General features: G+C 24.1%; 5 protein-coding genes across 5 annotated transcripts; 2 read left to right on the top strand and 3 right to left on the bottom strand.

The window, feature by feature from the left end:
* Positions 1 to 2,726: 2,726 nt before the first annotated feature.
* On the top strand, positions 2,727 to 3,947 carry PVVCY_1002480 (conserved Plasmodium protein, unknown function; the record flags this gene model as incomplete). The annotated part of the gene is made up of 1 exon (XM_037634455.1): positions 2,727 to 3,947. The coding sequence occupies one exon, from the start codon at positions 2,727 to 2,729 to the stop codon at positions 3,945 to 3,947; it is 1,221 nt and encodes a 406-aa protein (XP_037490552.1).
* Positions 3,948 to 4,039: 92 nt separating this feature from the next.
* Positions 4,040 to 6,112, top strand: PVVCY_1002490 (conserved Plasmodium protein, unknown function; the record flags this gene model as incomplete). The annotated part of the gene is made up of 1 exon (XM_008625699.2): positions 4,040 to 6,112. The coding sequence occupies one exon, from the start codon at positions 4,040 to 4,042 to the stop codon at positions 6,110 to 6,112; it is 2,073 nt and encodes a 690-aa protein (XP_008623921.2).
* Positions 6,113 to 6,496: 384 nt separating this feature from the next.
* On the bottom strand, positions 6,497 to 10,851 carry PVVCY_1002500 (conserved Plasmodium protein, unknown function; the record flags this gene model as incomplete). Its single annotated transcript, XM_008625701.2, has 4 exons — positions 6,497 to 10,303; positions 10,439 to 10,518; positions 10,612 to 10,654; positions 10,804 to 10,851. The coding sequence occupies 4 exons, from the start codon at positions 10,849 to 10,851 to the stop codon at positions 6,497 to 6,499; spliced, it is 3,978 nt and encodes a 1,325-aa protein (XP_008623923.2).
* A 347-nt stretch (positions 10,852 to 11,198) lies between these two features.
* On the bottom strand, positions 11,199 to 15,778 carry PVVCY_1002510 (serine/threonine protein phosphatase 7, putative; the record flags this gene model as incomplete). The annotated part of the gene is made up of 16 exons (XM_008625702.1): positions 11,199 to 11,313; positions 11,402 to 11,562; positions 11,679 to 11,783; positions 11,910 to 12,013; positions 12,158 to 12,514; positions 12,624 to 12,928; positions 13,064 to 13,221; positions 13,344 to 13,861; positions 13,951 to 14,031; positions 14,123 to 14,283; positions 14,373 to 14,452; positions 14,569 to 14,694; positions 14,827 to 14,919; positions 15,009 to 15,135; positions 15,231 to 15,369; positions 15,544 to 15,778. 16 exons carry the CDS (start codon positions 15,776 to 15,778, stop codon positions 11,199 to 11,201), a joined length of 2,865 nt encoding a protein of 954 aa, XP_008623924.1.
* A 774-nt stretch (positions 15,779 to 16,552) lies between these two features.
* Positions 16,553 to 19,416, bottom strand: PVVCY_1002520 (peptidyl-prolyl cis-trans isomerase, putative; the record flags this gene model as incomplete). The annotated part of the gene is made up of 8 exons (XM_037634456.1): positions 16,553 to 16,579; positions 16,750 to 16,809; positions 16,953 to 16,982; positions 17,106 to 17,179; positions 17,333 to 17,390; positions 17,490 to 17,555; positions 17,646 to 19,006; positions 19,197 to 19,416. 8 exons carry the CDS (start codon positions 19,414 to 19,416, stop codon positions 16,553 to 16,555), a joined length of 1,896 nt encoding a protein of 631 aa, XP_037490553.1.
* Positions 19,417 to 20,009: the final 593 nt, after the last annotated feature.

Raw genomic sequence — 20,009 nt, forward strand, 5'->3', positions numbered from 1 at the left:
TGTTCATAACATTTCATGAATTTTGTTAATTTAAAAAACGTATATATATAATAAAAAAAAACAATTTTTCTCTTCCCTAATAAAATAGTAGTTTGTTATTTCTATATCTTCGCCACTTCTTATGTTATTTGACTCATTTTATTCTTGTGTGATTAAAGAAAAATGTTGTTTTACTGTTGATAATAATACATGGTTATATGCATATAGTAGCTACGTTTTCTTTCTTGTGTCATTTTTCTCTTTCACTTTCTCTTCCTCTTTCTCTTTCTCTTTTCTTTCGAGTGTTTAAAAAAGAAAAAGAACAATTTAATTAGTGTGTAAAATGAAATTGTAAAAAAACAAAAGCATCATGTAATGCTTAAAACCGAAAAAAATATTAATCCTTAAAAATTTGACACTATAAATATGACATTATAAATATGGGATTATAAACATGTACATGTGCATAGTATAAATAAACAGTCGTTAGTAAAAATCTGTATAACTATAATATTGTTACAGTGTTAATTTGCATTTTTTTCCGCTTTTTTTGCAGTTAAAATTATATATTAGCAAATACAAGCTCATTCGACAACATATGTGCATCCCGCCCATATGAATAAATTACACTTTGTTAATTATTTTTGCAAACAAATGGTAAACTAATATAAAATGTGTAAAAATAGTAAGTATATATATGTATAATGTGGCTTATTGTTTTGTATAAATATAGCTATATATGTGCTTATATCATATATAAGCCCAATATTATATACACAAATTTAGAATTAGTAAAAGGCTTAACTTTTTCTATACACAAAAATGACAACATTTATATACATATATAAATGGGTATAAAATAAAACAAAACATGAAATTAAAAAAAAAAAAAAAACATAACAAAGTTTAAAAAATTGTACATATATATATTTACTTAATTTTATAAAAACAAAAATATGAAATGTTTACAAATATAACTATAGGAAAAAAACATTAATAAAAAAATTAGTTGCAAAAAATGCAAAATAAAAAAATAAAATCAGGAATTTTTTATTCATTCATAGCGTAAAAATAAAGACGATTTACATATACATTTTATACCTTGCATTTTTTTTTTACTTAATTTGAAATTTAATATATATTTTTTTTAAATAAAAAATCTTTATATAATACATATGAATTTGTATAAAACAAATTGTATATATTATATATTTTTTTTTTCTACATATTTATATATATGGATGTTTATTATTATTTATATTTATTCTTTGTAGCTTTGTATAATAAAAATGGACGCATTGAAATGGAATAATTTTATTTTTCTCTCTATATAAGCATTTTATACGTATATATATATGTGCTTATTTAAAAAGAAAAAAGTACATATGTTAACATTATTCAGGTCTAATCATATTTAGTTTATTTAGCTTATTTATTTTTTTACAATTTCAATATACCTATTCAAGGTTTGGAATGTAACCCATTTTGATCATATACCTTTTTTTTAACTTTGATATTTAAACGGAAAAATAGCCAAAGTAAATAATTTATCACTATTTTGATAGTATAATAAAATATATGGTAATAAAAGAAAACAAACTCATTTTACAACACACATATCTATATATAGGACTGTCTAATATTTTTTTATTTTTAAAAAGCCTACTGATATGCATAAGCATATATGAAAATTCCAGGGTATATAGAGAGCAACATAATTGCCATTATATAGCTATTATTATTTTATTTTTTTTTTTTCAATGTTAAATGTAAATTTCTACGAGAAAAATGGTGAATAAAATAAATTTTGAAATGTGCGTTGGGATAATTTAAAAGGGCTTATACAAACACTTTTAATATTTTAATTGTCTAACATGTTCAACAACAATTTGGTTTGCTTTTGTAACGATTTTTTATGTGGTTTACATTTTATTAAGTAAATACTCAATATACCCGTTTTATATATTCATACCATTTTAGCATTAAAAAAATTATTTCTATATAGAATTGCATGTCCTGTAGAATATTAGAAAAATAAAATTTCGTCGTAGAATATATAAAATATTTCATTTTCCTTATAAAAAATTTTCAATGTAAAACATATTAATAATGGCTATATATTTTTATAAGATACAGTTTTGTTATTGTAAAAATAGGATGGAATATTTCAAAAAAAACTAATTCAATTTTAAGAATAAAATTAATTACATTCATTGGATTAAAACAATGCTTGCACTTGATAGCACAAGGATTAGTACCTTTCTCTTTCTTCAAAGCTCTAATATTATTTTCTTTTGTTCATTAAAATTATGTACATGTAATAATTAAAATGTATTTTAACTCAGATTAAGATTAAACATTCTGACATGTTCATATTTTTTTTTTTCATTTTTAATAACAAAAAATATGACAAAAACATGTTAACGAAAAACAATAAAAGAAGATAAGTACGAAATTAAAAAACTGTCTTTTGAAATTTAATAATTTTTCTTAACTTTATTTTCACACCTATATATAAACCAAAAAAGACATGTAAAAAAAGCATGCAAATACATAATAGCTAACTAGCGATGTTAAGAAATAAAGCATAAAAAAATATTCCTAGTCAGGTAAATAATTAGTTTGTAAAAATAGCTAAAGGGGTTACAAACTCAGTATTGTCTTTTAGGCTTTTTCATAGTGTTCCTTTTTTATTACCCCCAAATTTATAAAATATATATATATATATATCTATATAATAAGGATAAATGGAAAGTGGTTTTTTTCGAAACCTCCAGGAAGATAGCGCATGTACAACTAAAAGTAATGAAAAGGAACTTCAGTTGGAATATGTAAATTTGTTAGATATAGATAGCGGGGAAGGAATAAGAAAAACAACAAATAATATCGGAAGAAATGAAAAAAAGACAAAGGTTGTTAAAAATAAGTTTATATCAGAAAATGAAAAATTACATATATTACAAAACTTAAGAAAAACAAAACTAATAAACCTAAGTCAAACTTCACAAATAGAAAGCAATGAAAAACAACAAACTGAAGATGATATAAAAAAAACAAAAAAAAATATATTTCCTTATCATTCATTTTGTATAAATCATAAAGACAATCGCTTAGGAAATTTAAAAAAAGAACATATAGATACAGAATTAAAAATTTTAAGAAAAAACAGAAAACAAAAAAAAATAAATATTAACAAGTTTGACAAGCATACACTTGGAAAGGATAACAAAAATAATTTATTTGGTGATAAAAAAGAAATAAACAAAATAAATTCAAAACTTAATTCAATAAAAAATAATGATAATGAAGATATATCATCAAAAGAACAGTCCTCCTTTGAAAGAGAATTATGTAAACAGTTTTTACAAAAAAAACTCACTAAAATAAAACTCATAAATAGTAGCACTAGTAGTAATAGTACTAGTGATATGACAATAAATATGGGGAATAATAAGATCCGAGAAAATGTGTATAGCTATAGAACTAGCCAAATTAACAAAAATAAGATAATCACGAAAAATATACAAAACATAAAGAATATGAAAAAATCGCAAATTTATAAAACATTGAATAGTAAAGGCAGCAAAGATAGCAATAGTAATAGTAATCTTTCGCATTCCAAAAAATCAACAAATACATTTTTTAGATACAACGATGGAAAAGGTAGCACAAAAAATGAAAGTCTGAACTTTGAAAAAAATCAGATTGCTAAGGAAAAATATGCAACATCTTTTGGTGACCATAGGGATGACAAATCAATAAAAAAAACCAAAACTAAAAAAGTTGAAAAAGTTGAAAAAACAGAAAAAATAGACAAAATCAAAAATAAAGGTTCCATTGAAAAATACGAAAAGATGCACCAAAATAGTAACGATAGTCAAAATAAAGAAACAAAAAATGGAGAGAATAAAAAAAAAAAAAAAAATACATTAACAAGGAAAATAATGAAAGAATTTACCAAAGTATAATAAGAAGTAGTATTTCAAAAAATGACTATTTAAATAAGATAAAAAAATACAATTCCTTTAGTATTTCAAAAAATGATTTAAAACTAAATAAAATGTTTATTGTAAATGACAATTTGAATAATAACTCCTTGATATTAAATGTGTCTTCTTCATCGGATCTTATTTCTTCGATTTCGTCGTATACTAAAATGGGTTCTAAAACTCGAGGTACAAAAGAAAAAACAAAAATAGATGCGATAGAAGAGGTTGATAAAGCAAAAATAGATAGGATTGAAGAGGTTGATAAAAAAGAAGCTGAGAAATGTAGTTATATCAAAAATATTATTTCTAGATATAACTATAATAATAAAATATTGGAAAAAAAACATAACACATCTTTGTGTTCCAGTAAAAATTCATATAAAACATATTCCAACGAAAGTAGAAACAGTTTTGAAATATATAATATAATAAAACAAAAAAAGATAGTAAATAAATTAAAAAAAAAAATATTAAAGTCTATTAAAAAAACAATTAATATTAACAAAATAAAGACACCTCTTTATTTTCATTCTAAATCCTATTTTTTTACATTTTTGAAAAAATTAAAATTTTTATTATCAAAAAAAATGAAGGAAATCAAAAAGAGAAGCTCGGGAAGTACTGCAGAATGTAGTACCAATCTGGATGGAGAAAATATTTATGAATTATTTTTAAGAAATAAAGACAATAGTTTATTACTAAAAAGATATTTAAAACAACAAAAAAGGTTAGCAAATAAAATGAATAAATATAATATATATCATAAAAATGTAGAAAGTAGTTCTACCCAAGAAAAGGAAAAAGAAAAGGAGACAGATCTATTATTTGCATCCCCAATTAAAAACGAAAAAGATAATGAAATAGACGAAGTTAAAAATAGCGAAACATTTCAAGCTACTCCAAAATCAAGTAATATTTCTCTGATAAATAATAATAGTAAACCGTTTCAGTGTCTTGATGAGACAGTAAAATTTATAGATAATGCCGCCAATATTTGTGAGTATAAAAAAGAAAATAAAATCGATAAAAATTGTAACAGCAATAAAAATGTTGAAAGAATAGACAAAGAAATAATTGAACAAGAAGATGATATTACAGTTTGTTCACCAAACATATTGGAAAATAAAAAAGGACCATTTGAAAATTTGGATATTATTGAAGAACAAGATAAAAGTAAAGAAGACAAAATAAACACCTCATTTGAAAATTTAAAAAAAGAAAAAAGTTCCATTTTTAACGACATGAAAATAGAAGAAAGTAATGAAATTTATAGTAATAATAAAAAATTTAGTAAAGACAAGTCATTCCCTATATTAATTGAAGAATGTAAAGAAATTAGAGATAAAAAATGTAATATCATAAACTTACAAAATGCTCATGATTATTCAAAACTAGACAACACATATATCAATAAATGTCTTGATAGTCATGAAAAAATAAATGATATTATAAATAAATATTCCATTGAAAAGTTAAAAATTAATTCATTAAATAATAGAATTAAAAATAATTTGACACAAAAAATGTTTTATTTAAATTGGTGTGAATATAGAAACAAACAAAAGAGATGTGAAGAGAGGAACCAAAGAAGGGGTACCAAAAATATGATACGCTTTGGAGTGAAAAAGCAAAAATATAAAAGTTACATCCCACTTTTATATTTAAAAAAAGGAAATCATAGTTATATGGATGTTCCTACAAATAATTCAATTCAAAATAGAAAAATAAATTTCATCAAAAATTGTAAAAATTTTCAATCCTATAATGATAATAATTCAAAAAAATGTAATGAAACATCAGGAAATACTATTTGTATAGCCAAAAAATATGATCATAATATTATTAACAAAATAAAAAAAAATATTTCTGACAATTATAATAATATGCTTACATTTTTAAAAAATATATTTTACACAAATTTTTATTTATTTAATAAAAAAAAAGAACAAAAAAATAGGCATGCTAATAGTTTTGAAAATAATGTAAAAAAAAAATTACAATACCACACAAATGTTAATTCTATACCTAACATATTTTTACCAAAAATTAAACAAAATTATGAAAATTTACAATCCCAAAATAATACAATTTACAATGAACCAAACTATTTTATTAAAAATGGTAATGGACATATAAAGACTTGATTCTATTTATATATATAGACATAAGATGCACATATTAATTTGTGTATGCACCATTATGTATTTCGTGGTGGTACTTACATAGAGTTATACTCACATTTTGTTTGACACTTTTTTTTATAATTTTTTTTATTATAGATCGAGAAATAAAACGTCTATCGGTACATACCCTAAAAATGAATAGACACAGAAAAAAAATTCACATATTTAGAAGAAGAAAAGGGGCTATCACAATGTAGATATAAAATATATCAAACAAAATTTGAGGAAAAGAATTTTCCCATTTAAAATAAAAAATTTAATACAAAAAAAGTATATATATGCATACGACTTGATATATATATATAGGGGCACAAATACATTTTCTCGATTTTTTCACACTCAATATTATATATATTCTATAAGATCCTCATATTGATAAAAAAAGGTATGAACATAATTTATTATTTGTATAAAAGCAACTGAAAAATAATCCAAAGAATCTTGTATATCTATTTTACTATGCAAAGGAATACTAACTATATATAGTATGCTCCTTAATAGTAAAGTTCCAATAAATGTAAAAAAAAATACAAGATATGTAAAGAAGGAAAATATAGAATTATTTAACATATATATATCAAGCAAAAATATAAAAACAAAAGGAACAAATAGGGACAAAAAATGAATAAAATTACTTAGTAATAAATAATTCGAATAATTAGTATTTATGCCTTTGTCAGAATTTTTTTTTTTTTTAACACTTTTATTATTGCCGTTCATAATATTTTTAACATTTTTGTGTGCAACTTTTTTTGGTTTTTTCAAATAAATATTATTATTTTTGTTAAAAAAATTAAAAAAATGACATAAGCAATTGAAGTTTGAAACTTTAAATGTTGTCTGTCCATTTATATTTATATAAAAGTTTGAAAATTGTAAATTTGAAATATACTTATTTGAATTTATTTCAAAAAGTTTATCACTTTGTTTAGCTATTTTGTTCAGATCTTTTTTATTCATCTTTATCTTTTGAATATATTTTCTCATATTTTTCCATTTTATATTCCATTTTTTGGGTTTTAAAAATGCAAATTTGGGAATAAAGATATTCTTACTATGGATCTGATAATGTAGATCATTTTCTTTAGAGCTTAATTCATGACTAAATTGGTTTATCGATTTTATATTTTTATTTTTCTTGTCATTCATCCAAATTTTACACATTTTATCCATTTCGTTGTACATATATGCTTTTTTTTGCAAATACTTATTTTTATAATACTCATAGGTACTCTGTTCATGCTTGGTAAGATTGATTGTAAAATTATTTATATCAAATAAAAGATTATTATTGCAGCATTTTAGATTATTTGGCTTGTTATAATTATTTTTTTCATTGTCTTTCTTTTTTATTTCATTGAATAGAATTATGCTAAGTATGTTATAATATTCCCATTCTCCATTTTCTACAATTTTGTCTGCATTTGAAATTTCGCTTAAATCTGTTTCCAAAAAAGAAGCGTATTTATTACATTTTTGTTCGATAAAATATTCATTAGAAAAATAATATGAATTAAATAAATTGGTTATATGATTTGAATCAGAACAATGAGGATATTCTTTGTAGGAACAATATATGCTATATTTTATTTTATATACACACATATATATATTTAAAAAGTAATTAATAAATGGCACAACATAATTATTTATTTCATTATATATTAAATTATGTCTAATAGTAAAGTTTCTACTATTATCAGTGAAAGTACTCGAAAAATACTTCAAACAAGCATGAAGTAAATCTAAATTAAATAAAAATTCGCCAAAAAATGAAATATTATTTATTACAAAATAAAATATATTTTCTATTAATAATTTTTTGTTCATGTCAATTATGTTATAGTAACTATTATCTTGTATCCCCATATTTGGTGGATTTAGGCAAATTGTATATTTTTTAAAATTTTTAATTAAAATTTTATTTTTATTTTTTTTACAAAACAATGAAAAATGGAAACAATAATTTATGGTTTGGTACCTTAGTATACTTTTATAGTTTGGTATGCTCCCAAATTCGTTACTTATTTCTAATGTTTCTACATGTTTGTTTGACAATTTTTCGCTTTTTATTGGATAGGAACTTGTTGAAATTATTCTGGATTGTTCTATTTTTTCCAAGTTATGAATTTCTAACTGTTCATTATTTTGTTGCAACATTTTATAATTTTTTTTGTTTTCACATAATATGCACACATCATGTTTTTTTTCTTTTTTATGACTTGTGAATATATACGGTTCTTGTGTTGATTTTGAATTTTGATAAGCCAGCAATTCGTCTTTATATATAATGGAGCTCCCTGTTGTTTGTGTTCCTTTCTCTTGCTTGGTTATACCTTTTTGATGTGTTTTTTCAAAAAACTTTTCTAATACATTCCCTCCTATTATTTTGTTAGATATTTTCCCATGTTCTACACTTTTATTTACTAATTCGGTATGCTTGTTTATATTATTACTATTGTAATTATTGGTGGTAATAGTAGATATTGATGTGTTAAATATATTTTTAGCTGATAAAGGGAAATGTTTTTTTAGGACAAGTTTAGTTCTTTTATTATTTGCTTTACTTATTTCATCTTTTCTTTCTTTTTCTATTGCTTTATTATTTTCAATTAATATATTTTTTTTTTTAATGATCAACTCTAATTTTTCATTCTCTTTTATTATCATTAATTTTTCATTGTCTATAATATTAATTTTTTTTTTTAATTTTTGAATTATATTATTACCATTTTTTAATTTTTCATTTTCTTTTTTTAACTCTGTATAATTTAACTTAAAGTTTTCAAATTCTTCTACATGTTGTTCGCTTATTTTTAATTGCTCTAAATATTTGTCTATTTTATTACTAAGATTATTTTTTATATTTTCATTTTTATTTTTATATTCTTTAAATTGTTTATTAATATAATATAGATCGACATACATATTAATAGTTTTTAAAAAATAAATTCCAAAATACCTGTTCGTTAAGTAAAAAAGTATCATTATAATATTTATATTTTTTTTAGCTAGCTCATCATCATCCATTTTCCTGACTTTGTTCAGGTGTTTATAAAAAATTGCACACACTTTGTTCATATTTTCTTGACTAAAAGCATGTTTTATATCGTCTACATTATATTCACAGCTCTCTGATTCGAGAAGGTTTAAGAATGTGCTATCTTTTAAACAGTTATCATTTTTCCATTTATTACTGCCATAATTATTTTCATAATTATTATCATTACTGCTAGCACGTTCATAATTATTTCCTTTATTTATATTGTCTATGTGTGACATTGCATTTATATCAAACATGCCCTTGCTTATACTATCAATTTCTTGAGGTTGTGCTTCAGAGTTATATGAAGTAAATATGTTTGATTTACTAAGTTCGCTTTGGTAATTATTATTTCTTGAATTGTTGTAAATATATTTCATGAAATTTGTTCTTGAATCATTACGATTATAATTACCATTTTTAGACATAGTATTCTCTTTTAAATGAGCATTACCATAATTCCTATTACTGATAGTATTTATTTTAATTTTATTTTTTTCTGGTGATTTTTTTTTTTTTTTAAAAAAAATATTATTTTGTTTACCTAGCTTGTTCATAAATTTTATGAGATTTTTTTTTTTGTTCATATTTTTTCTTGCATTATTTTCCCGTTCATCATTATTATTCATTTTGATATTCTTCTTTTTAGACAGGATGTTTTGCTCAAAATTTATAGAACTGCTTTTACAACATTCTTTTCTTATACAATTAAATACAAAAGTTATTAATAAAATAAACTCTTTAGCAATTGGATGTATATTTATATAACTATCTTGTATCATCAATTTTAGCATTTCTTCTGCATGTTCATATGATATAAATTTTAAATTATCATCAATCGGGTCGCCATATTCACGAGATGATTCATTTATATATTTTATCTCCTCTTTTTCTGTCAATTTTTTTTGATATTCCATATCACTATCACATATACTCATTTTTTCAACCTCTGATATTAGATCATCACTACTATAGTGTTCATGTTCAAGTTCATTTTCTTTTCCTTCCTCACTTTCATAATTTTCTTCATAACTTTCTTCATAATGTTCTTCGTAATTTTTTTCATAATTTTCCTTTTTCCCTTTTTCTTCAATTATTCCAATTCCAAGCTATGAATAAAAGGCAGCAGCACCACAAGGTTAAAGGATTTTGAAAGTTTCATATAAAATATTATATATATTAATATATGCACATACATGCTTCAAGCATATGAATAAATATATATTATATGTTATTTTTTTTACGTCTATTAATTTTTGTATATTCCAAGGGCTATTCCCAAGCTTCTCTTTAATGTTCAAAATAACTGATTCATCAGCCACACCTTTAGATCAAAAAAAAAATAGCAATAATTGTTTATCAGAAGTGCATATCATATTATTTTTTGTATGTTTATTTTTTTTTGTTTTATGCAAACCTGAGCTTAGTAAATCACTAGTGTCAACTGTATCGGACCCTTTCTTAAAAAATAAAATATAAAAACAAAAATTATAGTAATAATAAATTATTTCATTTTGAAGTTCTAAAGCTACACATTGTCTAATACAGACTATGCAAAAGAATTAACATTATGACATAGTTACAACTTTTTATTTTTATAATTTTTTACTGATAAATTTGTCAAGAACAATTTAAGTTCCTCTATCACTTTCGGCATTTTTACAAAATAATTTAAGTTTTATTCATTATCGCGTTTAATAAAATATGTACAAACATATATATATAATGCATATATGCTAAATCGAAAAAATATAAAAAATTAATAAAGGTTAATAAAAATAAATGTTATTATACATTTTTTAAAGCCAAACAAAAAAAATAAATAAATATAAGATAAAAAATGTAGAAATTTTAAATTAAAAAATCATTTATTATATCATATATTACACCCTTGTGATATATGTTTTTTTTCCCTTATTTTTGTAGGTACACACAAAAATAAAATGAAAAATTTATAGTATAATTTTCAAAAATAAAATATGTGTGCATCCTCCATATATTTTATTATATATAATAGACAGGTTTGAATGAATTAAAAAATTCATCATAATTAATCGAATCTTCTGTTTCAACAATGTAAGACAAAAGATCTATTTGTTCTTCCGTTAGTGGCTTTCTCCTGAAAATGATAACAAAATATAGAAAAGTGAAATGACAATGAATTATATTCTTTTTTTTATCGATTTTATTTTTCTGCTTTTCCTTACTTAGATTGCATATGCTCCTGCAACAATGTATTAAGTTCTAGCAGTATGTGCCTAAGTTGGACACTCCTGATTTTTCCGTGAAAATTGTCTTCCAAATATTTTATACACCTTTTGAGAGCAACCTTGTTCTCATATATCACTGTGCATATATGGCACCATATCTACCAAAAAAAAAGCGAAAAAAATAGCGAAAAAAACAGCGAAAAAAATAGCGAAAAAAAATATAAGAATTTGCCTAATATGATGAAATGGTGTAAAAGCAAAACTAAGTAATTACCTCGTCGACATAAGAATATTTACTCTTATTGACAACGTAAAAAGCTTGTAAAAATTCCAAGAAATTAATTTTAGACGATTTTGTTATGTCTATCGATTTAGCTAGCTGCAAAAAAATAAAAATTGTATATCACAAAATATGTAATAAATACGTATCAATAAGGATGAAAAAGTAGTTGTATACTGATTTGAAAAAATATATATCCTTGCTCAGCTATATATTAATACTTACCTCCAACAATATTTCATCGTTCACTTCAAATCCAGCCTCTTTATTTATCTTTTTCATGTCAAAACTTTTTATTGCCTTTACAAAGTCAGCATAATCTAGGTAACCTATATATAAAAAAAAAAAAAATTATTTTTATACATTTCTGCAAAATATAAAAGGTGAGGAATAAAAAGTGAGGAGCAAAAAATGAGTCCTCATAAATGAACAACTTTGAAATGGTTTTTTAATTTGTTTTCAAAAGGCTTTACCATCTCCAAACTTGTCAAAATTTTTAAATTTTTGAAACAATGCAACAGATTTGATTACACTAGATCTTTTTCGTCTGTCCGTATTTTCTCCTTCATCTTGTTCTTCATAAAAACGATAATGAAAGCTTGCAATTTCTGAACTATCAGCTAATATATGTTTTCCAATTGTTTCAATTAATTTTTGAACTTTTTCATTGTTGATATATTCTTTATTTATAGCTAAACGATAACATACTCTCATTTTACCAATAAATTCAGCTACATCTATTTTATCATTTTCTTGAACCCTATTGTTGTTACATAATGAATTACTATTTATCATACGCATTAATATTCTGACTTGTTCCCCTGAAAGGTCTAAAAAAAAAGCAAAAAAAAAAAAGTAAAAAAAAAAACAAACAAATTTTTGACACAATGGTAGACACGTAAGTATGGTATGAGAAAAGGTTGGAAAATAAATTCTTACTGATATTTAAATCTTTTAAGACTTGTTCAAATTCTGAAAAAGATACTTTTCCATCTAAGTTTTTATCAAATATCATTAAGGTTTCTCTTAAACTTAAATCTGCTTTTAATAAAGCTTCATATAAATGCTCAAAACATTCATTTTTCCATTCGGATTTTAAACATTTATTACTTGGATCATAATTAATTTTAAATCTACTTAATATATTATTATAATTTACATGATCATTTTCAATCATTTTAAATTTTTTACATAAATAAATCCATGGAACATTTTTCGCTTTGGTAAGTTTTTCCAGCTCCTCCCTTCAAAAAGTAAACAATACCCATTTCATGTTTTAGCCATAAAAATAAGCAAGTGTTTTAACCATAAAAATAAGCAAGTGTTTTTACAATAAAAAATAAACTAATGTTTTCACAAAATAGTTTTCAAATACTTACTTCCATATATTTATATGCACTTTTCCAGTGTTTCCCTTGTCTTTTGCATATAAATTATTCCAAAGATTATTTTTTTCGTTACATATTAGTGTGCTCAAAAAGTTCAGTATATCATTCAGGGCTCCATCGGGCGGGATGCTTTTGGCGTTTCGCTGTTCCTAAATAGGGGGAAGTAAGAGAGGGGAAAGATGTAGAGAAGTGAGAAAAGATGTAAAGAAGTAAAGAATGGCTGACGAATGATGACGAATGACTAACAAGCAACATTGCAGAGGTGGCTTACATTTTTTTCGAGCTCCAAAAGGTTGGACGAGTTTAAAACCTTTTCGCGCAACTTTTGGTTTTCTTCAAAAGTTTCCCTAATCACATCAAGAGAGGGAGACATATATTCATGAACCTCAAAAGTTAAATCTTGATTAAATATGATAGCTGCCCCTAAGTTTTTTATTTTATTACAATAATTAGATGCAGAAAATAAAGTAATACATTTTCCTTCATGGTGACTTTCAATACCTTTTAATGTTTTTGGAACTTGATGTGATCGAATTATAATATCAAATTTATTTTTTTTTAAAAATGATTCTGTTACATCTGGTCCAAAAGCTATACAATTATTTCCTCGTGCATTCCCTCCAATCCCTTTATCTTTTTGAGGATCAGACCATAATAAATCAAAAATTATTGTATCTTCATATTTTTCAGGATGAAGAATTTCATGTTTTTTTCTGTCAAGGTTATCAATATCATTCACCGTTAAATCCTGGTACCTGCTCAGACCTCCGTGCACTACAAATATTTGATCTAGCAAAAAAGTAAAGAAATGGCAAAATTAGAAAAAAGTGGAAAAGTTTGACAAAGTACCACAAAGTTAAGATACTGTTTGTAATTACTTTGAATGTTCACTGATAAGCTTAGTAGTTCAAATATTTCTTGAAATATGTCAAATATAGATTCATCATATTTAGAGAGGACTGAAAAAGAAGGAAAATTGTATATGCCCAAGATGATATATACATACAAATTAAATAAATTAATAATTTTTTTAAACTTTTAAATCAATACCTTCATTGTGAAATCCATATACTTCATTCATATAGGAGCATTCATGATTCCCTCTGTTAATTATTACACTATCATAATTACTTAGCTTAAAAGCAAATAAAAGCAAAAATATTTCTGCAGCATTTTGTCCTCTATCCGCAATGTCACCATTAAATATGTAGCTGCACAAAAAAGTAAAAATAAATATATGCGTTTTTTTCCTTTTTTTTTCAGTATTTTTCAATATTTTTTTTTTCAGTATTTTTCGAACATGTTGTTTGACGAGGGTAATCCAAATCTGTTGAAGAGCCACAAGACATCATTTAGTTGCCCATGCACATCTCCTAGCACCTTTAAAAAAGTTGAAAATTTTTGAGGATTCATGTTGTGGGTATATGATATAAAATAAGTGAAATATATAAATGTTAGTTTGAAATTAAATTATTTTTTTTCTTCAGTTAACTTACAACCAGTTTTGTCTCTTTTGATTTCTTAGTTAAGTCCAAATTTAATACAGAACTTTTGATATTTTCTGAGAGCATTTTTTTTGTTGCATTTAAAATTTTATATACCATACCGATAGGAAGTACATACTAAAAAATTAATAAAAATAAAAATATATTGAATATGTATGTTATGGAAAAATGTGTCTATCCCCATGCTGAACTAAAGTGTGATGGTGGACTCATGAAAAATGTCATTTTATTCGATTTATTATGTCTTACATTTTTTGTAGTTAGTAAAAAATTAAAAAAGTCAATGGCAAATTTCCTATTTACTTTATCCTTCAGTACTGGAATGTTCGAATCATAAGATGCCTTAAAAAAAATATAAATATTTATTTTTTCCAAACAATTCTGAACGATAGAAAAAGTAGATATCTCTTTTTTTTTTATCAAGACATTACCTGATGAGAGATAGTAGAAACAGAAGAAAACTGATGCGAGATACTCGAAAAATGTTTAGAATTAAAATGGATAATTCCCTTTTGCATATCTTCATTTATTTTTTTCATTAAGGGAATGTAAATTTCTCTGCAAATAAAACAAAACATTTCATCGCATAAGTTTTGGAATATATACACATATATAGTACAGACATATTCAGGTAGTGTTCATCATTTTCTTACTCATGATTGTTTAGGACTATATTTTCATGTAAGTCTTCAAACTTTCTCCAAACTTTGCAACAAACATCTGTATGAAATTCTTTTCTGGCATGATACCCTCGATATATTTTTTGTATCAATATGCAAGCACTTTCTTCGGCTGTAATGGAAAATTAAAAATATGTGCATATTAAATTAGTAACATTAGTTGCCTGACTATATGGCCAGTCCATAAATACCCCAATAAAACAATACCAAACAAGATACCACACCAAATGACAAACATAATTTATAGTAATTATTTATGAAATATATTCAAATTTTATCAACTTACTATTATATGGCTTGATAGACTTATGTGAGCATATTACTATTAATCCATCTTTGGGGGTAAAAATTTTCTTTCCCCTATATATACCATCACTATAACCATTTTTGTTTAAATATTTTACTGCATATATTTTGTTTGTCTCATCTTTATTATTTTCATCAGATAAATTTTCAATGGCTTGGATTGTTGCTTTGTGGCCATATACCATAACAGTGTCTTTAACGTTATAAACATCCATATTTTTTTTTAAAATAATTTATTTATAATTATTTATATACAAAATAAGCATAGTTGTTTTATAAACACACAAAAAAAAAAAATGATAAACTGTGTGTATGCATATATTGTATATATGTGTGTATATATGGTTGGTATTTCAGTACAATACCAAAGATAGGAATATATAAAATTATGTTATTACATATCTTAGATTTTGTTATTTAAATAAAAATAACTTAACTTTATTACTACATCCAAAAAAAATAAAATAATGGACAGAATAATGTATAGACCAAATCTCATGGAGAACACATTATGCTAGCTCTCCCACATAGATAAACATCAATTTATTATTTTATTGTTTTTTAGTTTTCTCTCTTTTTTTATTTATTATAAGTATTATTTTTTTTATATTATATATATAATAAAAATTAAAAGATAAAATATTTCAATTAAATCATTGAAATTAAAAAAATATTATATTATGCATTATTAATGCATGTACTAGGGCATTAAAAATTTTTTTAAATATACACACCAAATTATTTTTTTATTACAGCATAATTGCCAAGTTACAATTGGGTTATTAAAAAAAAATAATAATAATAATGATAATAAATAAATATAAAACAGAAAAAGGAGAAAAATTTAAATTAAAAAAGATAATACTATTAAAAGGCGAGCATATAAAGAAACGCAAAAAACTTATACACATAAAAAATATATCACTATATACACACTTAAAAAAATAAATATCCTTTAAGATATATAAAACTCCATTTTATCACTTTCATTATTTTTCTCCTTTCTTCTTATATTTCTGTAATAATAAGTTGCAAAAAAAAAGTTACATATCATATGCCAAACAAATTATATTTTGTTTACACTATTACTCATATCTTTTACCACCATTTCTGGTTACATGTATAGCATATAAAATAAGATATATATTTTTTCAATTATTGTGTAAATAATATATGTATTGTTTACCTTCATATCAAAATTGGGGTTGTAAGTTTCTTTCCTTTCATTATCCATCGAATTCACAACCTTTAATTAAAAAAATCAGAAAAAAATGTTTAGAAAAAGTAAGAATGATGGGGATATATTAATATAATAGAACAATAACATATTAATAGGATAAAATGTGTGTGCACACATATTTATGACAATTTTTTTATGAACGTTCATACATTTTTTTTAAGGTCTTCATGGTCATAAGCCTGTGAAAAAATAAAAAAAAAATAATCAACATATTTTTGTGTAAAAAAATTATGACTGTTCAGAAAAAAAATCGTTTTTTTATTCGCATTCATATTATATAACTACAATAAATAAATTATTACGTTGGAGGAATCAATGCGGAATTTTAATCCTGTTGTGTTTATCCAGTCGGGTTTTGACCCATCATTTTGGCTACCTAATAAAATAAGCATATGTTTATCACTGTGTAAAATGTGCATAAATACACGACTATACACGCATATATATGTTCGTATTTTGTTCGAAATGGCATTAGCTTGTGATAGCAAACCTATTTCCTTGTTTTTAATAAGCCATTTTTTATTCAAACCATTCTTTGAAAAAAGGTCCCCCAGGCGACTATCAAATTCTTTTAACTTTTTAATTGCCTATAAACGACGAAATAATGAAAAATACATATTAATATAGCATCATGAAAAGGGTAAACATTTGCATTGCCACATTCATATAAATGCAAAAATAATAACCTCTTTTTCTCTTTCTTTTTTGGACATTTTTTTGTGTTTTTTTATTTTCTTCAAATACTCTTCATCCTGAATAAAAAATTGAAACAGCCAAAATAAATTAATGTAAATATGTTTATTTATTCAGTATATTATTTTATAGGTATATATGTATATTACTAAGTCTGTGATTTCCTTTAAGGATGAGTCACTTTTATTTTTCTTTGAATTTAATTTTTCTATTTCATTTGTTTTTTTTTTCAGTAAATTTATTTTACCCTTTGTTTTTGCTTTCGCAATGTTGTTGTCGTCATCCGTTTCGCCATCCTCCTCCTTTGCTTCTTTTTTTGCCTTTTCTCTCTCTTCCCGTTCCTCCTCTTCTTCTTCCTCTTCCTCTTCCTTCTCAATGTCTTTCTCTTCTTCCTCGTATATGTCCTTCTCTCCATCCATGTCTTCTTCTTCCTGTTCCTTCTCCCATTCTTTTTCTCTTTCCCTTTCTTCATCTTCGTCGTATTCTCCCAGATTTCTACCATTTCCCTTACGAGCGAAGGAAAGTAATTTTTTTTTACCCTTTATTTTTTTCTTTGCAATTTTGTTGTCATCATCCGTTTCACCATCATCTTCCTTTGCTTCTTTTTTTGCCTTTTCTCTCTCTTCCCGTTCCTCCTCTTCTTCTTCCTCTTCCTCTTCCTTTTCAATATCTTTTTCTTCGTCCTCATATATGTCCTTCTCTCCATCCATGTCTTCTTCTTCCTGTTCCTTCTCCCATTCTTTTTCTCTTTCCCTCTCTTCATCTTCGTCGTATTCTCCCAGATTTCTACCATTTCCCTTACGAGCAGAGGAAAGTAATTTTTTTTTACCTTTTTTTTTTTTCTTTGCAATTTTGTTGTCGTCATCGGTTTCGCCATCATCCTCCTTTGCTTCTTTTTTTGCCTTTTCTCTTTCTTCCCGTTCCTCCTCTTCTTCTTCCTCTTCCTCTTCCTTCTCAATGTCTTTCTCTTCATCCTCGTATATGTCCTTCTCCCCATCCATGTCTTCTTCTTCCTGTTCCTCCTCCCATTCTTTTTCTCTTTCTCTCTCTTCATCTTCGTCGTATTCTCCCTGATCTCCATCATTTCCTTCACCAGCGAAAGAAAGTAAATTTTTTTTTAGACGTTTTTTGGGTTTTATTTCTGAGCTATCTCCTTTTTTTAGTTTTGTTTTATTTTCTTCATTATGGATAGTAGGAACTAAATGATGAAAGGGATTTTCAATAACTTTTATATATTCAATATATGGGACATCTTCTATAGGTTCATCATTTTTATTAGTTTTAATATTATTAAATTTCATTAAATTATATAAACTATGCTTCGCTACTTTTCCAAATATAGTACTTTTATTATTTAAGGATTCAGATTTATCAAGGGTAATAAAAAATTGACTACCATTCGAAGGATTGTCTATATTTAAGTTAGCAAAAGCTACACATCCTGGATATAAAAATTTTAATCGACTATTACATTCATTTGGGAAAGGCTCCTTAAAGGCATATTCGTTATCTGTAAATAAATTAGGTATAAAAAAAAGAAAATATTTATATGTGGTTTATCAAATATGTAATATTCAAAACCCAATAAAGGGTATGTACATGCGATATATTTTTATTCTCCTTATTATTATTATTATTGCTTTATTTAGAATATCAATATATAGATATATTTTTTTCATGCAGTCATAATGTTGTATTACGTAATCCAGTATTTGTGTGATCCCCAGTTTGAATTAAAAATTTTGGAACAACTCGAAAAAACTTATTTTTATTATAATAATTATTTAAGCATAATTGAATGAAATTTTTACATGCTACTGGGCATTCGTTACTAAAAAGTAAAATTTCTAATTCGCCTAGACTGGTATGTATAATTACTTTTCCAGATGTTTTGGGCTCAATACTATAAACTTCCGACATTTTTTATACAGTAAAAAAGTTATAGCTAAATACCTATTTGCATAAAATATGGCTATATTTTATTACAAAAATATTTTATTTTCCTTTTTAATTTTCTAAAACGAACTAATAGTTTATTAGGTGTGCTTGTACACTGTTGCCAAGTTTGTAGCTACGTTAGTTTTTTTTCTTTTTAATTGTAGAAACAAAATTTATTCTACCTATTTTATGTTAGCTTATTTATTCTAGCTGTTTTATTCTAGCTGTTTTATGTTAGCTTATTTATGCTACTGATAATAAACAAGTTTGAGAAGAGTGAAAATGTCAATTACTCTATCCTAGTAATGATGATAAAAATTGGCAAATTACAAATTTGCGAAAGAAAAAAAAAAAAAAGTAAAAATTAATTACATATAAATTAAGATACTAGAATTTTGAAAATATATTACAAAATTATAATTATCACAATTAACAATTTTTAAAGCTTATGAAAAAACAATTTAAAAAAAAAAAAAAATATTTTTTTATAATTAAAAATAAGCAAAATTATGGGAAAAAAAATATATATGTAGATGGGTTATTGGTATAAAATATGAAATTTTCTATAATTATAA

The sequence above is a fragment of the Plasmodium vinckei genome (assembly GCF_900681995.1).
Source record: "Plasmodium vinckei vinckei genome assembly, chromosome: PVVCY_10".
Lineage (NCBI taxonomy): Eukaryota > Apicomplexa > Aconoidasida > Haemosporida > Plasmodiidae > Plasmodium > Plasmodium vinckei.